At 55.9% G+C, this 11,964-nt stretch overlaps 3 protein-coding genes across 3 annotated transcripts; 1 reads left to right on the plus strand and 2 right to left on the minus strand.

The window, feature by feature from the left end:
* Positions 1-3,195: 3,195 nt before the first annotated feature.
* On the minus strand, positions 3,196-3,940 carry GLRG_11197 (mago nashi protein; the record flags this gene model as incomplete). Its single annotated transcript, XM_008101882.1, has 6 exons — positions 3,196-3,336; positions 3,392-3,479; positions 3,538-3,601; positions 3,655-3,750; positions 3,814-3,851; positions 3,903-3,940. The coding sequence occupies 6 exons, from the start codon at positions 3,938-3,940 to the stop codon at positions 3,196-3,198; spliced, it is 465 nt and encodes a 154-aa protein (XP_008100073.1).
* Positions 3,941-4,629: 689 nt separating this feature from the next.
* Positions 4,630-7,666, plus strand: GLRG_11198 (uncharacterized protein; the record flags this gene model as incomplete). Its single annotated transcript, XM_008101883.1, has 4 exons — positions 4,630-4,934; positions 4,997-5,417; positions 5,470-7,465; positions 7,518-7,666. The coding sequence occupies 4 exons, from the start codon at positions 4,630-4,632 to the stop codon at positions 7,664-7,666; spliced, it is 2,871 nt and encodes a 956-aa protein (XP_008100074.1).
* Positions 7,667-9,073: 1,407 nt separating this feature from the next.
* On the minus strand, positions 9,074-10,207 carry GLRG_11199 (ubiquitin domain-containing protein; the record flags this gene model as incomplete). Its single annotated transcript, XM_008101884.1, has 3 exons — positions 9,074-9,196; positions 9,268-10,062; positions 10,205-10,207. The coding sequence occupies 3 exons, from the start codon at positions 10,205-10,207 to the stop codon at positions 9,074-9,076; spliced, it is 921 nt and encodes a 306-aa protein (XP_008100075.1).
* Between the last annotated feature and the right edge of the window lie 1,757 nt (positions 10,208-11,964).

The following is an 11,964-nucleotide window of genomic DNA, read 5'->3' on the forward strand; positions in this document are numbered from 1 at the left end:
TTCACTCAGTCACAGGCATGGATGGACCTGATGAGTACGAGGAAGTATACTTTCGGGTTCTTTGCCTGAGAAAATCTTGTTAAATAGGCATGTAGGTTGGTAAGTATAGATGGATATTGTGTAGTGAGTCTACCTACCATAAGACTATTGTTGTGTAAGTGAGTTGAACATGGCGAAATACACGGTTACCATTTACAACGCCCGGCACCGTTTGGGAACAAATGCAGGGTAAGTATCCGTATAAGGTGAGGGCCACCTACACCATACGGAATGCTACATGAAATGGGACGTGAGTGCGCATTGGGAGGGGGTGAGAGTGAAAAATGCGGGAGTGAAGGGGTGCAGTCGATTGATGCATTGCAGCCGATGACGCCTGCATGCCCTCCCCACCTTCTGCTCGCAATCAATCCGAAGGCAGACAGGCAGACTGACTGACACACACACAGCCTACTTACTGCGTACAGGGAAGGCAGGCAGAAAAGCCAAGCCGAGAGCCACATCCAGCAGTGACAGATGGACAGCGAGAGATAGGCCCGTGGGGACGTGGACACACGCTTCGTTTACCGCTAGCCACGTTGGAAGGGTTCCCCCGGCATGTGCCACTTCTGCGCGCTGGAAAAGCCTCGCCCGACGGACGCACTGCGGTTTTGCCTATGCATTTTCTTTTTTCCTCCTCCCCCTTCCTTCTTGATCTTCTTCTTCAGTCCCTCTCCTTTCCCCCAGTGCCCGTCATTGCTGTCGCTTTTCGCGCCTCGATGCTGCCACGCGCTAACATGAAGGTTGCGCTAACTCGGCCATGCTTGTCTCGCACGCGGTATGCCGAGGTAATTAGCTTCTAGCTGACAGCATCTCCCGGTGGTTTCTTCTTCCCTTTTCGCCTTTTCCGCCGTCTAGTAGCTTGGAGAAACAGGCTGCCGGGCCGCAAGCGTCGCAGGGACGCTGAAAACGCATCACTTATGGGGAACCCAACGGCCTCTCGGCTCCTGTGGCGCTGGACATCTGATTCGTTAGCCCCGCCAACTCACTCACCTTGCTCGCACGCAATCCAAGGCTCATGCTTATATTCATACCTGTACATACCTATCTATGTTCATGCTCATGTTCATGCTCATGCTCATGCTCATGCTCCATTAATTGTCGAAACTTGTCTTAGGCCACACTCACTGTCTGTCGCAGTCACAGCCACTGTGTTTCCCACTCGCCTGTCGCGGCTGTCTATGAACACCCACCTCACCCCATCGCGCCCATCACACGTCTCACAGCCCGAAACCACACTACCTGTCGCTGCCCTTCTGTGGGAGGCATTGTCTCTGTGTGTGCCCCGTAAGCTGCCGCCCTCCACTCTTCCGCCTGCTGTAACAGTATCATCTTCCCTCTTCTCCGGGGGAAACCGAGGTCAAGGCTTCCCGTAGTCGGGCTTGCGGGCTCTTCCAGCGCCCGTCCCCCCCCCCCCCCCCTTCAGGCCCTCGCGGCAGCACGGAGGATTCGGCAGAGCGCCTGAAGCCATCCGCGCTGTGAGCACAGACTGGGGCCAAACTCTGTGCTCTTGCAGCCAACTGACCTTTCTTTTGCATCAAGCCCTCAGACATTGTCCAAGCACAATCCCCCCAATCCCAAAGATGGTGTTGGTATGGTAAGGTAGGTAGGTACCTGAGGTGGAGTATGTAGGCTACCGCTGGCAGCCTAACAGTTCACGTATAGATTACCTAGGTACTACCGAGCCGCAGGTACAGCCTTACGCAGAACTTGACTCGCGGTAGAAAACTTGTAATAAGAGCCCGGCCTAACCTTTCATCCAGCCTCTTATTATATATTAAGCTTTGTCTTGCGACAGAGCTGCGTAGTATAGTGCACCGTCCACAGCTCAGTAAGCCTCACGTGATGTAGAAGAGTACCTCCGCCAGCAGCTTCCTGTCAGAAGTCTGTGAGCCCAAGTGGCTTCGCATTCTTGCTGCTCGCTCTGGTGTCACCGTCTGTGGCGTTTCGTCGGAAGCATTCGTCGAACCCGTCACTCCTATCCCAGGCGGAACCCCGGCGGCAATGTGTCCTGACCGAGGTTCTCCAAGGCCCTTCAGGCGCGTTGGAACTATGTGGCGAGTCTCAAACTCCTCACGATCACGCACGCGTCGCACGAGAGCACCCTCGATGCCACTCTTCTGGCACGATCCGAGCCTCCAAGGGGAAACGGGGGTGGGGCCACATCGCCCACCGAGGCCGTCGAACGACTGACTCCTTCTCACTTTCTTGGACCCTGCAAGCCCGGCTAGACTTTGTCGTTTGGCAGCCTTGCTTGATAGGGGAGGTTAAGTTACAGCTTACGAGATCCATGTGCCATGGTATTGTGTTTCTATCTAGAGACCCTCTATTATGGTGTTGGGCATCGGGCATGATGCTTATACTGTGTTAGAGTGTCGTGTAGATGCCTGCGTAACCTTAAAGAGGGATCACCTTGAGTTTGGCTCATGCTGCTAGCAGTCCGCCGGAGTAAGCCGGTGGTTTCCCGCCAGCTGCGCCATGCAATGTTCCACAACACGACTCGAGTTTTTTTGGTCTGATTGCCCTGTGCCTGTGAACCGCAACACCTTCATTCTTAAACCCTGGTGCCAACGTCTCAAGACCTGGCTGATCTGACCCATTACCTGTGCCGGAACTCTAACGGCGGGCCGCATGTCACCTCAGAAGGAACCCAAAACAGAACAAGCCACTCTTCATCTCTCGGCCTGCCAAGTAATTACTGGGGTCCGTTGTTGATCCGCCACTTGGAATCGTGACTTCAACAAGCACTCGTGCGTGTTTATGCCGGAAAGCGAAGAAGAAAGGGAGAGAGAAACGTATCGCGTTATGTTTTCTGACAGAGACACACGACCGGAAGCCGTGCGGTGCAGTCTCGTCCAAGTCTATCTTTCATACGGGACGACCAGCAGGACTTCTGAATTGCCCGCCTGCCCGTACGTCCGTTCGCCAGCTTGTCGTCTGAGCTGAAGGGCCCAAGAACCCCCCTCCCTTCATGCATCCAACATACGACATCATGCAATTTTCTAGAAGAAAATGGAACCATTGTCGTTCCGCAGGTCGCATGCGGTGTTTCGTCACGGCCGTTCCGCGGTCCCCCTCTCGTGAGAATCGTTGGCCAGTTGTTCCGGGTATCTCCAATTTCGTCGTCGTCGCCGCCGCCAAGTCGGGTTCGCTGCTCGTTTAGATGGGCTTGATCTTGAAGTGCAGGGCGATCAAGCTGAACACCAGCGCCTTCAGATCCTGCACCAGGTAGTAGAACACTCGGAGTCCTTCAGGGTCGGCGGACTCCGTGACATCGACCAATGAACCTATCTTGGCCGTCTGTTCGAAACACGTCAGCGCGGTTCTCTGGCATCACAAAGCCGCCGCCACTCACCTCGAATGAAATATGGTCGTTGCCTAGCCGTATCTCGAGCTCTTGACGCCCGTCCTTGTTCTTCTGTGGCCACTTTGAGTCGTCTTCCCTTCATAACGTGTCAGCGCTGCCCCTCGTGTCATCCGCCATCAGGGCCGTAGTCTTACTTCATGATCTCGCTGGTCTTGATGATGCGCTTGATCTCGTCGATAACAAGAGCGCTGACGCACACTATTCTCCCGAGTCAGCCGAGTACGCGTCTTATTTCGAAATCGTTGTCGTACTCTCTTTGCGAATCAGGCTGTCGTTTCGGTAGTTAGAGTTGTTCGCGTAACGCGCAACTGCGCTTCTTCCATCGCCAAGGACGCGGAAGTCGAACTCTGCGGACCGCCATCAGTATACACTTAGATCGAAGCATCGAGTGGTAGCGGGGTCGGTGTTACCCAGGAACTCGTGTCCGAACCGTCCAGAGTGACCGGAGCTGGGTTCAGTTAGCCCGTGTGTTGCAAATCTAGACGCAAAAGGTTCATACTAGTATCGCAGGTAGAACTGATCTGTAGGCGCCGACATCGTTGCAGCTGTAGGCGTCAACGTCAATTGCGTTGTCTTGTCGCGGCTGGTGTCCTAGAGATGCAAGCAAGGCTGGAGACTTGGGAGTGCCAAAAGGCGGGGCCCACCCTGCCGGGGGTGCCAGTGGCGGACAGCCTCTCAGCCCGCCCTGGCGGGGATCTTGGGGAGCGGGCAAGCTCCGGCCAATAGGAGAGCTCTGTTGCGAGAGATTCGAATCGGGTTGACCGCTAGCTTTATTTAATCCGTTCCGTGCTTCAGGGTCCCCACCAAAATCACGTGTAGTCCTCGCTTAGTGACACCTGTTCGGCAACAGCCGCCCAGGGACAGATATTCACGAATGGGCCAGAGAGCGAGACCAGTTGCGAAGCCGTATATCGGAACGAATTGCTTCCTAAACAGCACAACTGGGCGGCGTATGTCCACCAAAGTCTCGCGCGGAAGAGGACAGTCTGAACAGATGGTCTAAAGTTCGTCTTTTCCCCTGCATATGGTCCTTCCCCTCGAATCCACAGCAGACGTGTACCTCGAAACAGCGTGAGCTTCCCTTAGCTAACACGTATTCCGCCCCGTCCCTAGACCGTCTGATCCCCACCGCCCAGCTTCGATACATCCCACTCTTCCCCCTTGAACACTGTCCTTAACCTCACCGCGCCGGCACTTCGCCAGCAATACCACATCAACCGCCCACGATGGCATCCTTTCTGGACAATGCGTACAGCTTGGTGCACCAGGACAATGCTGCTGACGTTCCCTCCCTCTCTGATCTGCGCACGCAGCTCGAGAAGGGCACCGATGAGAGCAAAGTCGAGACCATGAAGCGCATTCTCACGATCATGCTCAACGGTGACCCGATGCCTAACCTGTTGATGCACATCATCCGATTTGTCATGCCTTCGAAACACAAGGCTCTCAAGAAGCTCCTGTACTTTTACTACGAGATCTGCCCCAAGCTCGACTCCAATGGCAAGCTGAAGCAGGAGATGATCTTGGTCTGGTTCGTGGCTGGCCCTTCGTCCCTTTGCAGCTGAATCGCCCCTGCTGACACTCTGGCCTTAGCAATGGTATCAGAAACGACCTCCAACACCCCAATGAGTACATTCGTGGAAACACCCTCCGCTTCCTGTGCAAGCTTAGAGAACCCGAACTCATCGAACCTCTTCTCTCGTCCGCGAGACAATGCCTTGAACACCGCCATGCCTATGTCCGCAAGAACGCCGTCTTCGCCGTCTCCTCCATCTACACACACTCCGCCTCCCTCATTCCCGATGCCTCCGACCTCATTGCCACATTCCTCGAATCCGAGAACGACGCGACATGCAAGCGCAACGCCTTCGCCGCTCTGGCGTCCATCGACCACGAGAAGGCTCTGCTCTACCTGAGCACCGTATTCGAGGGCATCCCGAACGCAGAGGAGCTTCTGCAGCTCGTCGAGCTCGAGTTCATTCGCAAGGATGCCGTCCAGAACTCCCAGAACAAGGTAAGTCTCCCGCCGCAAGTCTGGGCTGGGCCGCACATCTGACACTCAACAGGCGCGGTATCTCAGACTCATCTTCGACCTTCTTGAAGCAAACACCTCCACTGTCGTATACGAAGCCGCCTCGTCATTAACTGCTCTTACCAACAACCCCGTCGCCGTCAAGGCCGCAGCCGCCAAGTTCATCGAGCTCAGCATCAAAGAGGCGGACAACAACGTTAAGCTTATCGTGCTCGATCGGGTCGACCAGCTTCGGAAAAAGAACGAAGGTATTCTGGATGACTTGGTTATGGAGATTCTCCGCGTTCTCTCTAGCCCCGATATCGATGTTCGACGCAAGGCCTTGGATATTGCCCTCGAAATGGTGTCAAGCAAGAACATCGAGGAGGTTGTTCTGTTGCTCAAGAAGGAGCTGTCCAAGACTGTCGACCAGGAGTACGAGAAGAACACCGAGTACCGCCAACTTCTCATCCACACAATCCACCAGTGCGCCATCAAGTTCTCCGAGGTTGCGGCCAGCGTTGTAGACCTGCTCATGGACTTTATCGCCGACTTTAACAACACCTCCGCCGTCGATGTCATCAACTTTGTTAAGGAGGTCGTAGAGAAGTTCCCCAAGCTGCGCAAGCCCATCGTGCAGAGGCTCGTCGCCACCCTCAGCGAGGTGCGCGCCGGAAAGGTGTACAGAGGAATTATGTGGATCATAGGAGAATACTCCCTGGAGGAGCGCGACATCAGGGATGCGTGGAAGAGCATTCGTTCCAGCCTTGGCGAGATCCCGATCCTCGCCTCGGAACAACGACTTCTTGACGGTGATGGTGAGGAGGAGAACAACGAGCAGGTCAACGGCCACTCCAAGCCCACGGCTCCAACCGGCTCCCGAAAGGTTCTTGCCGACGGTACCTACGCTACTGAGACAGCGCTCACCAGCCAGTCTACTGTTGCTGCAAAGCTGGAGGCAGTCAAGGCTGCCCAGAAGCCTCCTCTGCGCCAGCTCATTCTTGACGGCGACTATTACCTCGCGACGGTCCTCTCTGCTACCCTCGTCAAGCTGGTCATGCGCCATGCCGAAATCTCTGCCGAGGCCGCACGCACCAATGCTCTTCGCGGCGAGGCCATGCTCATCATGATCTCCATCATCCGTGTCGGTCAGTCGCAATTCGTCAAGGCCCCCATCGACGAGGACTCGATTGACCGCATCATGTCTTGCGTGCGATCGCTGGCCGAGTTCGCCCAGAACAAGGAGCTCGAGACCGTTTACCTCGACGATACCCGCAAGGCGTTCAGGGCGATGGTCCAGGCTGAAGAGAAGAAGAAGGCCGCCAAGGAGGCCGTCGAGAAGGCCAAGACGGCCATCCAGGTTGACGACGTTGTTCAGATCCGCCAGCTCTCCAAGAAGAACGCCAGCGACGGGCTGGATGACGTCGAGGTTGACTTAGAGAGGGCAACTGGCGGAGAGGCCACCGCAGAAGATCTGTCGTCTAAGCTCAGCCGCGTTGTCCAGTTGACTGGTTTCTCCGACCCCGTCTACGCCGAAGCCTACGTCAAGGTGCACCAGTTCGACATCGTCTTGGACGTGCTGCTTGTCAACCAGACAATGGACACGCTGCAGAACCTGTCCGTCGAGTTTGCCACACTGGGCGACCTCAAGGTTGTTGAGCGTCCGACGACACAGAATCTGGGCCCCCACGACTTCCACAACGTCCAGTGTACCATCAAGGTTTCGTCTACGGATACTGGTGTCATCTTCGGCAACGTCGTCTACGACGGCGCCCACTCCACGGATACCAACGTTGTCATTCTCAACGACCTCCACGTCGACATCATGGATTACATCCAGCCCGCGACCTGCACCGAGACGCAATTCCGTACGATGTGGACCGAGTTCGAGTGGGAGAACAAGGTCAACATCAACTCCAAGGCCAAGTCTCTCCGCGACTTCCTCGAGCAGCTCATGGCAGCAACCAACATGAACTGTCTCACCCCCGAGGCCAGCATGAAGGGCGACTGCCAGTTCCTGAGCGCCAACCTGTACGCTCGCAGTGTTTTTGGTAAGTTTCCTTGGCCAGTAGCAACAAGCACGATGCATGCTAACAATCGTAGGCGAGGATGCTCTGGCCAACTTGAGCATCGAGAAGGAGGGCGAGGACGGACCCATCACTGGTTTTGTCAGAATAAGAAGCAGATCGCAGGGCCTAGCCCTGAGCCTGGGCTCCCTCAAGGGCCTAAACAAGATCGGCTCAGCGGCATAGAGGGTTTGAGGGTGAGGTTTGGATGCTATATATCGAAACAGCAGTGTCGCCCCGGCTGCCTAAGGCTACGCCAGTGGGTGTAATGGGAGCTGAGGAGGTGTCACGACGGCTCCGGAACCAAGAACAAAGACACGATGCGTGGGGAAGAGGGGAACAACGGACGGCCGGCTTGGCTGGAGCGGTCGACAAGCGTTGAAATGGGAATGAAATGGGGAAAGGGGGGGGGGGGGGGAAGGTCTTGTCTATGTTTTTCTTCCCTTGACTTTCCCCTCCTTTCTCTTGTGTGTGGTTAGAGTAAAAAGTGCAGCCCGGTCAGGCGTCATGAGTAGGTAGAAATGAGATGTTCATGTTCCATTTTTGGGATTGGGCCAGGTCTGCGTGAGACTGCGGCGGCATCTCTTCGTTCGCTGCCCAAGTGGTTGGTTCTCCCCGACAGGGCTCGCCTCTTCTCCTATACGGATACCGAAGAGGAATTCCAGATGCGGCGGGCATTGAGTCAAACTAGACACTAAGGAAAGGTCGAGCAAGAGCTACAGATCCCCCCTAACCCTCGCTTCTCCTCATACATTTTGGTATACGACACATCACACTGCGAAGGAAGCTGATTGATCATTCGCGCTGCTATCAAATTATTTGTTCCTTACATTCCCGGCCCCAAGGAAACGGCCACACCGCCGGCCCATGCTATGATTCAGATAGCCGCACACCGCCAGGTTTCGGCCGCCAACGATCAACTATTAAACAACTACGATAGGATGGAGAAGAGGTTTATGTAAGTAAGAGGGGGAGGGGAGAGAAGAAAAAGTGAGATAAAAGGAGGCACACACTCTCGGAACTATGTGCTTTATAGACAGACAAAACAGACGCCTTTGCAATGGCTCGCCACGTTTCCTTTCATTTGATGTTTGATGATTGTCGGGCAAGGCTTTCCTTGCCCCCGGTACCTTTCCTGAACGCCGAGTACCTGGAAAGAGAGAAGAAAAAAAGCAGAAGAGGGACACAAAAGGATGAGAAAGGAGTCTCGGACCGCGATGAAAGGGGGTATTTATCCAGACTAAGAGATAACCAGACCAAAAGAAACTTTTTGTGCTGATATGCCAAGCCAGTGTAAGGAGAAGGATCCTGAATAGGCGAGGCGTGTAGTGTGTATGTGCGTCGAGTGCCATCTGCGCCAGGCCAGCTTCCGAGCAAGCCCGCGCGTCTCCAAATACAGGCCTCTGTCACGTAGCGACTGACTGTAGATAAGTGGCCGGCATGACAGCAACTGGCACGCCTACTGACTGACCCCTATATGCCTGAGGATAGCCGCGAGCTAGGGGGGCTGAATACGATGCGTGTCCCAGCGGTGCGCAGCGTGACGACCAGCCAGGGCGAATACCGGGTCATTGGAGATTGTCCCCGATGATGCTATCGGTCGAAGACGAGGGCATTGACCACATGGCCCTCCTGCCAGCCCTGCTCGGTGAGTGAGAGGTTTTCCCTGAGGATCTTGCCCATGTATGCGATGCGAACTTTTTTGGTGCCGACAAGCTATAAGATTTGTTAGGTCATGTGTTTATGGAAGGCTGAGGAGAAGACGTGTGTGTAAAGAGCCGACTTACCCCTGCCTGCTCCTGTATCTTGCGAGCAACGACTCTCACAGTGTCCGACTTGACAAAGTTGACAGTGACATCGCGCGCGGTCTCGCTAAGGCGTGCCAACACTGAGAGCTGGTCTCGGGCGTCGACGACGGCCTTGCCCTTCTCCTCTCTGCGCCTGACGTTGTCGTCCTCGTCCAGCTCCTCCGTGGTCTCGTCCCCGCCGGCGAGATCGTCTTTAAGGTCCCGGGTGGAGAGCGCCTCGTCGGCGCCCTCAGTGGCGGCGTCGTCCTCGACGAGGTTGGCCGGGTCGGCGACAAGCCACTCGGCGAGGGGGTAATAGTTACCCAGCTGGTCGTAGGCGCCCTGGGCGAGGTCTCCCGTCGGCAACGTGATCTCGGCCGCGTCGAGGATGCCCTGAGCCGTGGCCAGGCCGCCGGTGCCATCAGCGGCGGCGCTCTGGCCGACGGGGTCCCAGAGGACCTCTAGGGCAGCGCGCAGCGACTGCCAGACCTCGGGGCGGCCGGTGACGCGAGTGTCGAAGAAGTCGGCGCGCTCGCGGTCCAGGGCGGTGCGTGTCCAAGCACGGCCCTTGGAGGACCATTCGTGGCGGCGCAAGGGCTTGTTGATGTGCTTGTCGAGGGGCATGTTGGAGTGGCGGCCGCGGCGGCGGCCCGAAGAAGGGTGTGTCGCATGGGTGCTGGCGGGAGAGCGCTCGCGGGGGACGGAGGCGGCGGCGGCGGGGTTGGTGGCTCGCGTAGAGCCTGTGTTGGAGGGGTGCGGGTACGTGTCGGCCTCGGAGCGAGAGATGCAGCAGCCCTATTCAAAGAATGGTTAGCCTGCGAGGCGGCGGCATGTGGGTGCTCGGACAAGATGCAAGTCTGGCAGTTTGCACTTTGGGGGCCCAGACGGAATGGTCTCCGATGGTCGTAGAACGAGGGAATAGGGGATATCGGCGTACCATTTTGTCGGAAAGAGGCAAGTCGAGAGTACGGCGCTGGTTTTCGTATATAATATCAGCAGGTCGAGATATCCCGTGCCATCGCCTGAGATAGTCCTGGAGCACAGCGGTGGCAACGGTTGATGGATGAGGATAGAATAGCTCGAGCTCGACCAGTGCAAGAATGACAAAACGGCGTGTTGGTGACTGCGAAAAGGCGATTGAAGGCTTACAGCAGAGCGAAGAGAAGGTGCGTTAGGTGGAAACAGGGGGAGAGGCGGAAATCGGACAATGGCCGTTGGGGAGGTCTAGACCGTTTTGCTTGATTGACGTGCCAAAGTATTGCTGGTTGGTCGGCGAACAGGCCTGCTCGTGTGTTGGTTTGCCGGGCACGAACGTGGAGGGGGGGGGAGGTGCAGCGAATGGAAGAAGAGAAGATGGTGAGCTGAGCGGCAGCTCCCAGCGTGTACGTGCGCAGGTTCAGATGTGTAAAGTTGAGCGAAAGGTGACGACTCCGAAGCGTGCGTGATTTTACCTTGGACGAGAAGGGCAGAGGGGAGGAGAAGGAGGAGGAGGGGGAAGAGAGAGAGGAGGAGAAGGGGGAGGAGGAGGAGGAGGAGGAGGAGGAGGAGGAGGAGGGGAGAAAAGTGATAATAAGTAACAAGCGGACGACGTGACCGGGATGAGGCTCAGGGCCGGTGCTAGCTAGGTAGATAGGCTGGTGGTAGCGTTAGTAGTGACAAAAGGGAGCTGCGTCTTTACAGGCAGGTTGGCCGACTGACGGACTTCACTTTCACTTAGCGCTTGCCCCCCTCGTCGCACCCAGAGGAATTCAGAACTTTGGTTGTCGCAACTTCCTAGGAAATAGGCTTTTAGGTAGCTAGGGTGGTAGTAGCGGCAGTCCTAATAGCAGTAAGACAATAAATTATTACTCGGTTCCGCTCTAATACATAGAGGCCCGCTTAGGACAAGGTGGCAAGGTACGGATACAGAAGCAGAAAACAGAACAGGGCCGGACCCTGACTTTCTGCCCTTTTTGCTCCTTTTGCTTAACTCTTTGAATTTTATCGTCTTTTCCCCCTGTCCCTCTCCCCTCTTCCTTGGTCTTTCTCAATTTCTTCTCTGGCTCTGTCACTCTCTGGCATCTTTGATCTGCACCGTCTCATCTCGTTTCGCTTCGCATGTCAAAGTCTGGTTTCTCCCGTGTGCAGAACAGAACCTCTCAACCGGGACCGTTCCATTCCACCAGGTTTCCCCATTTGCACGTGGCGCTTACTTTGTTCGAGTGCTTAGTGCGGATAACGCTGAAGACAATGGACTGAGACAATGCCGCAATGCAAGCAAGCCCAACCCGGCCTAACCCCAGTCAAACCCGGCCTGGCGGTACCCGTTTGCTCTTCCGCCGGCCTCGAATCCATTCTTCTTCCCTTTCTTCTCCTCTTATTGATTCTTTGATCCCCTAGCTTGTTGACCCTAGTGCCTTGGCACGATCCACCAAATAAACAAAAAGCTGGGCTCCGACATCATGGTTCCCCAGCATTCCTCAGCCTGGCCCGCTGTCTGTGTGCGGGACGTCCCCCACCTCTAGGTATGTGGCGGCGTGCTCGGTTGGCCCGCGTCGGCGGTGCTCGACTCGGTCCAAAGAAAGGTTCTTTAACCACCGAGCATTGGACGCCCGCGTCCGATTCTGATCCAAGGCCCGAGGACACACGCTTCTGGAACTCTAGATGGGCTATGGACTCAAGTCATGACCGAGGGCAAGTGTCCTTGCAAGATCCACA

This window comes from Colletotrichum graminicola (assembly GCF_000149035.1).
Source record: "Colletotrichum graminicola M1.001 genomic scaffold supercont1.77, whole genome shotgun sequence".
Taxonomy (NCBI): domain Eukaryota; kingdom Fungi; phylum Ascomycota; class Sordariomycetes; order Glomerellales; family Glomerellaceae; genus Colletotrichum; species Colletotrichum graminicola.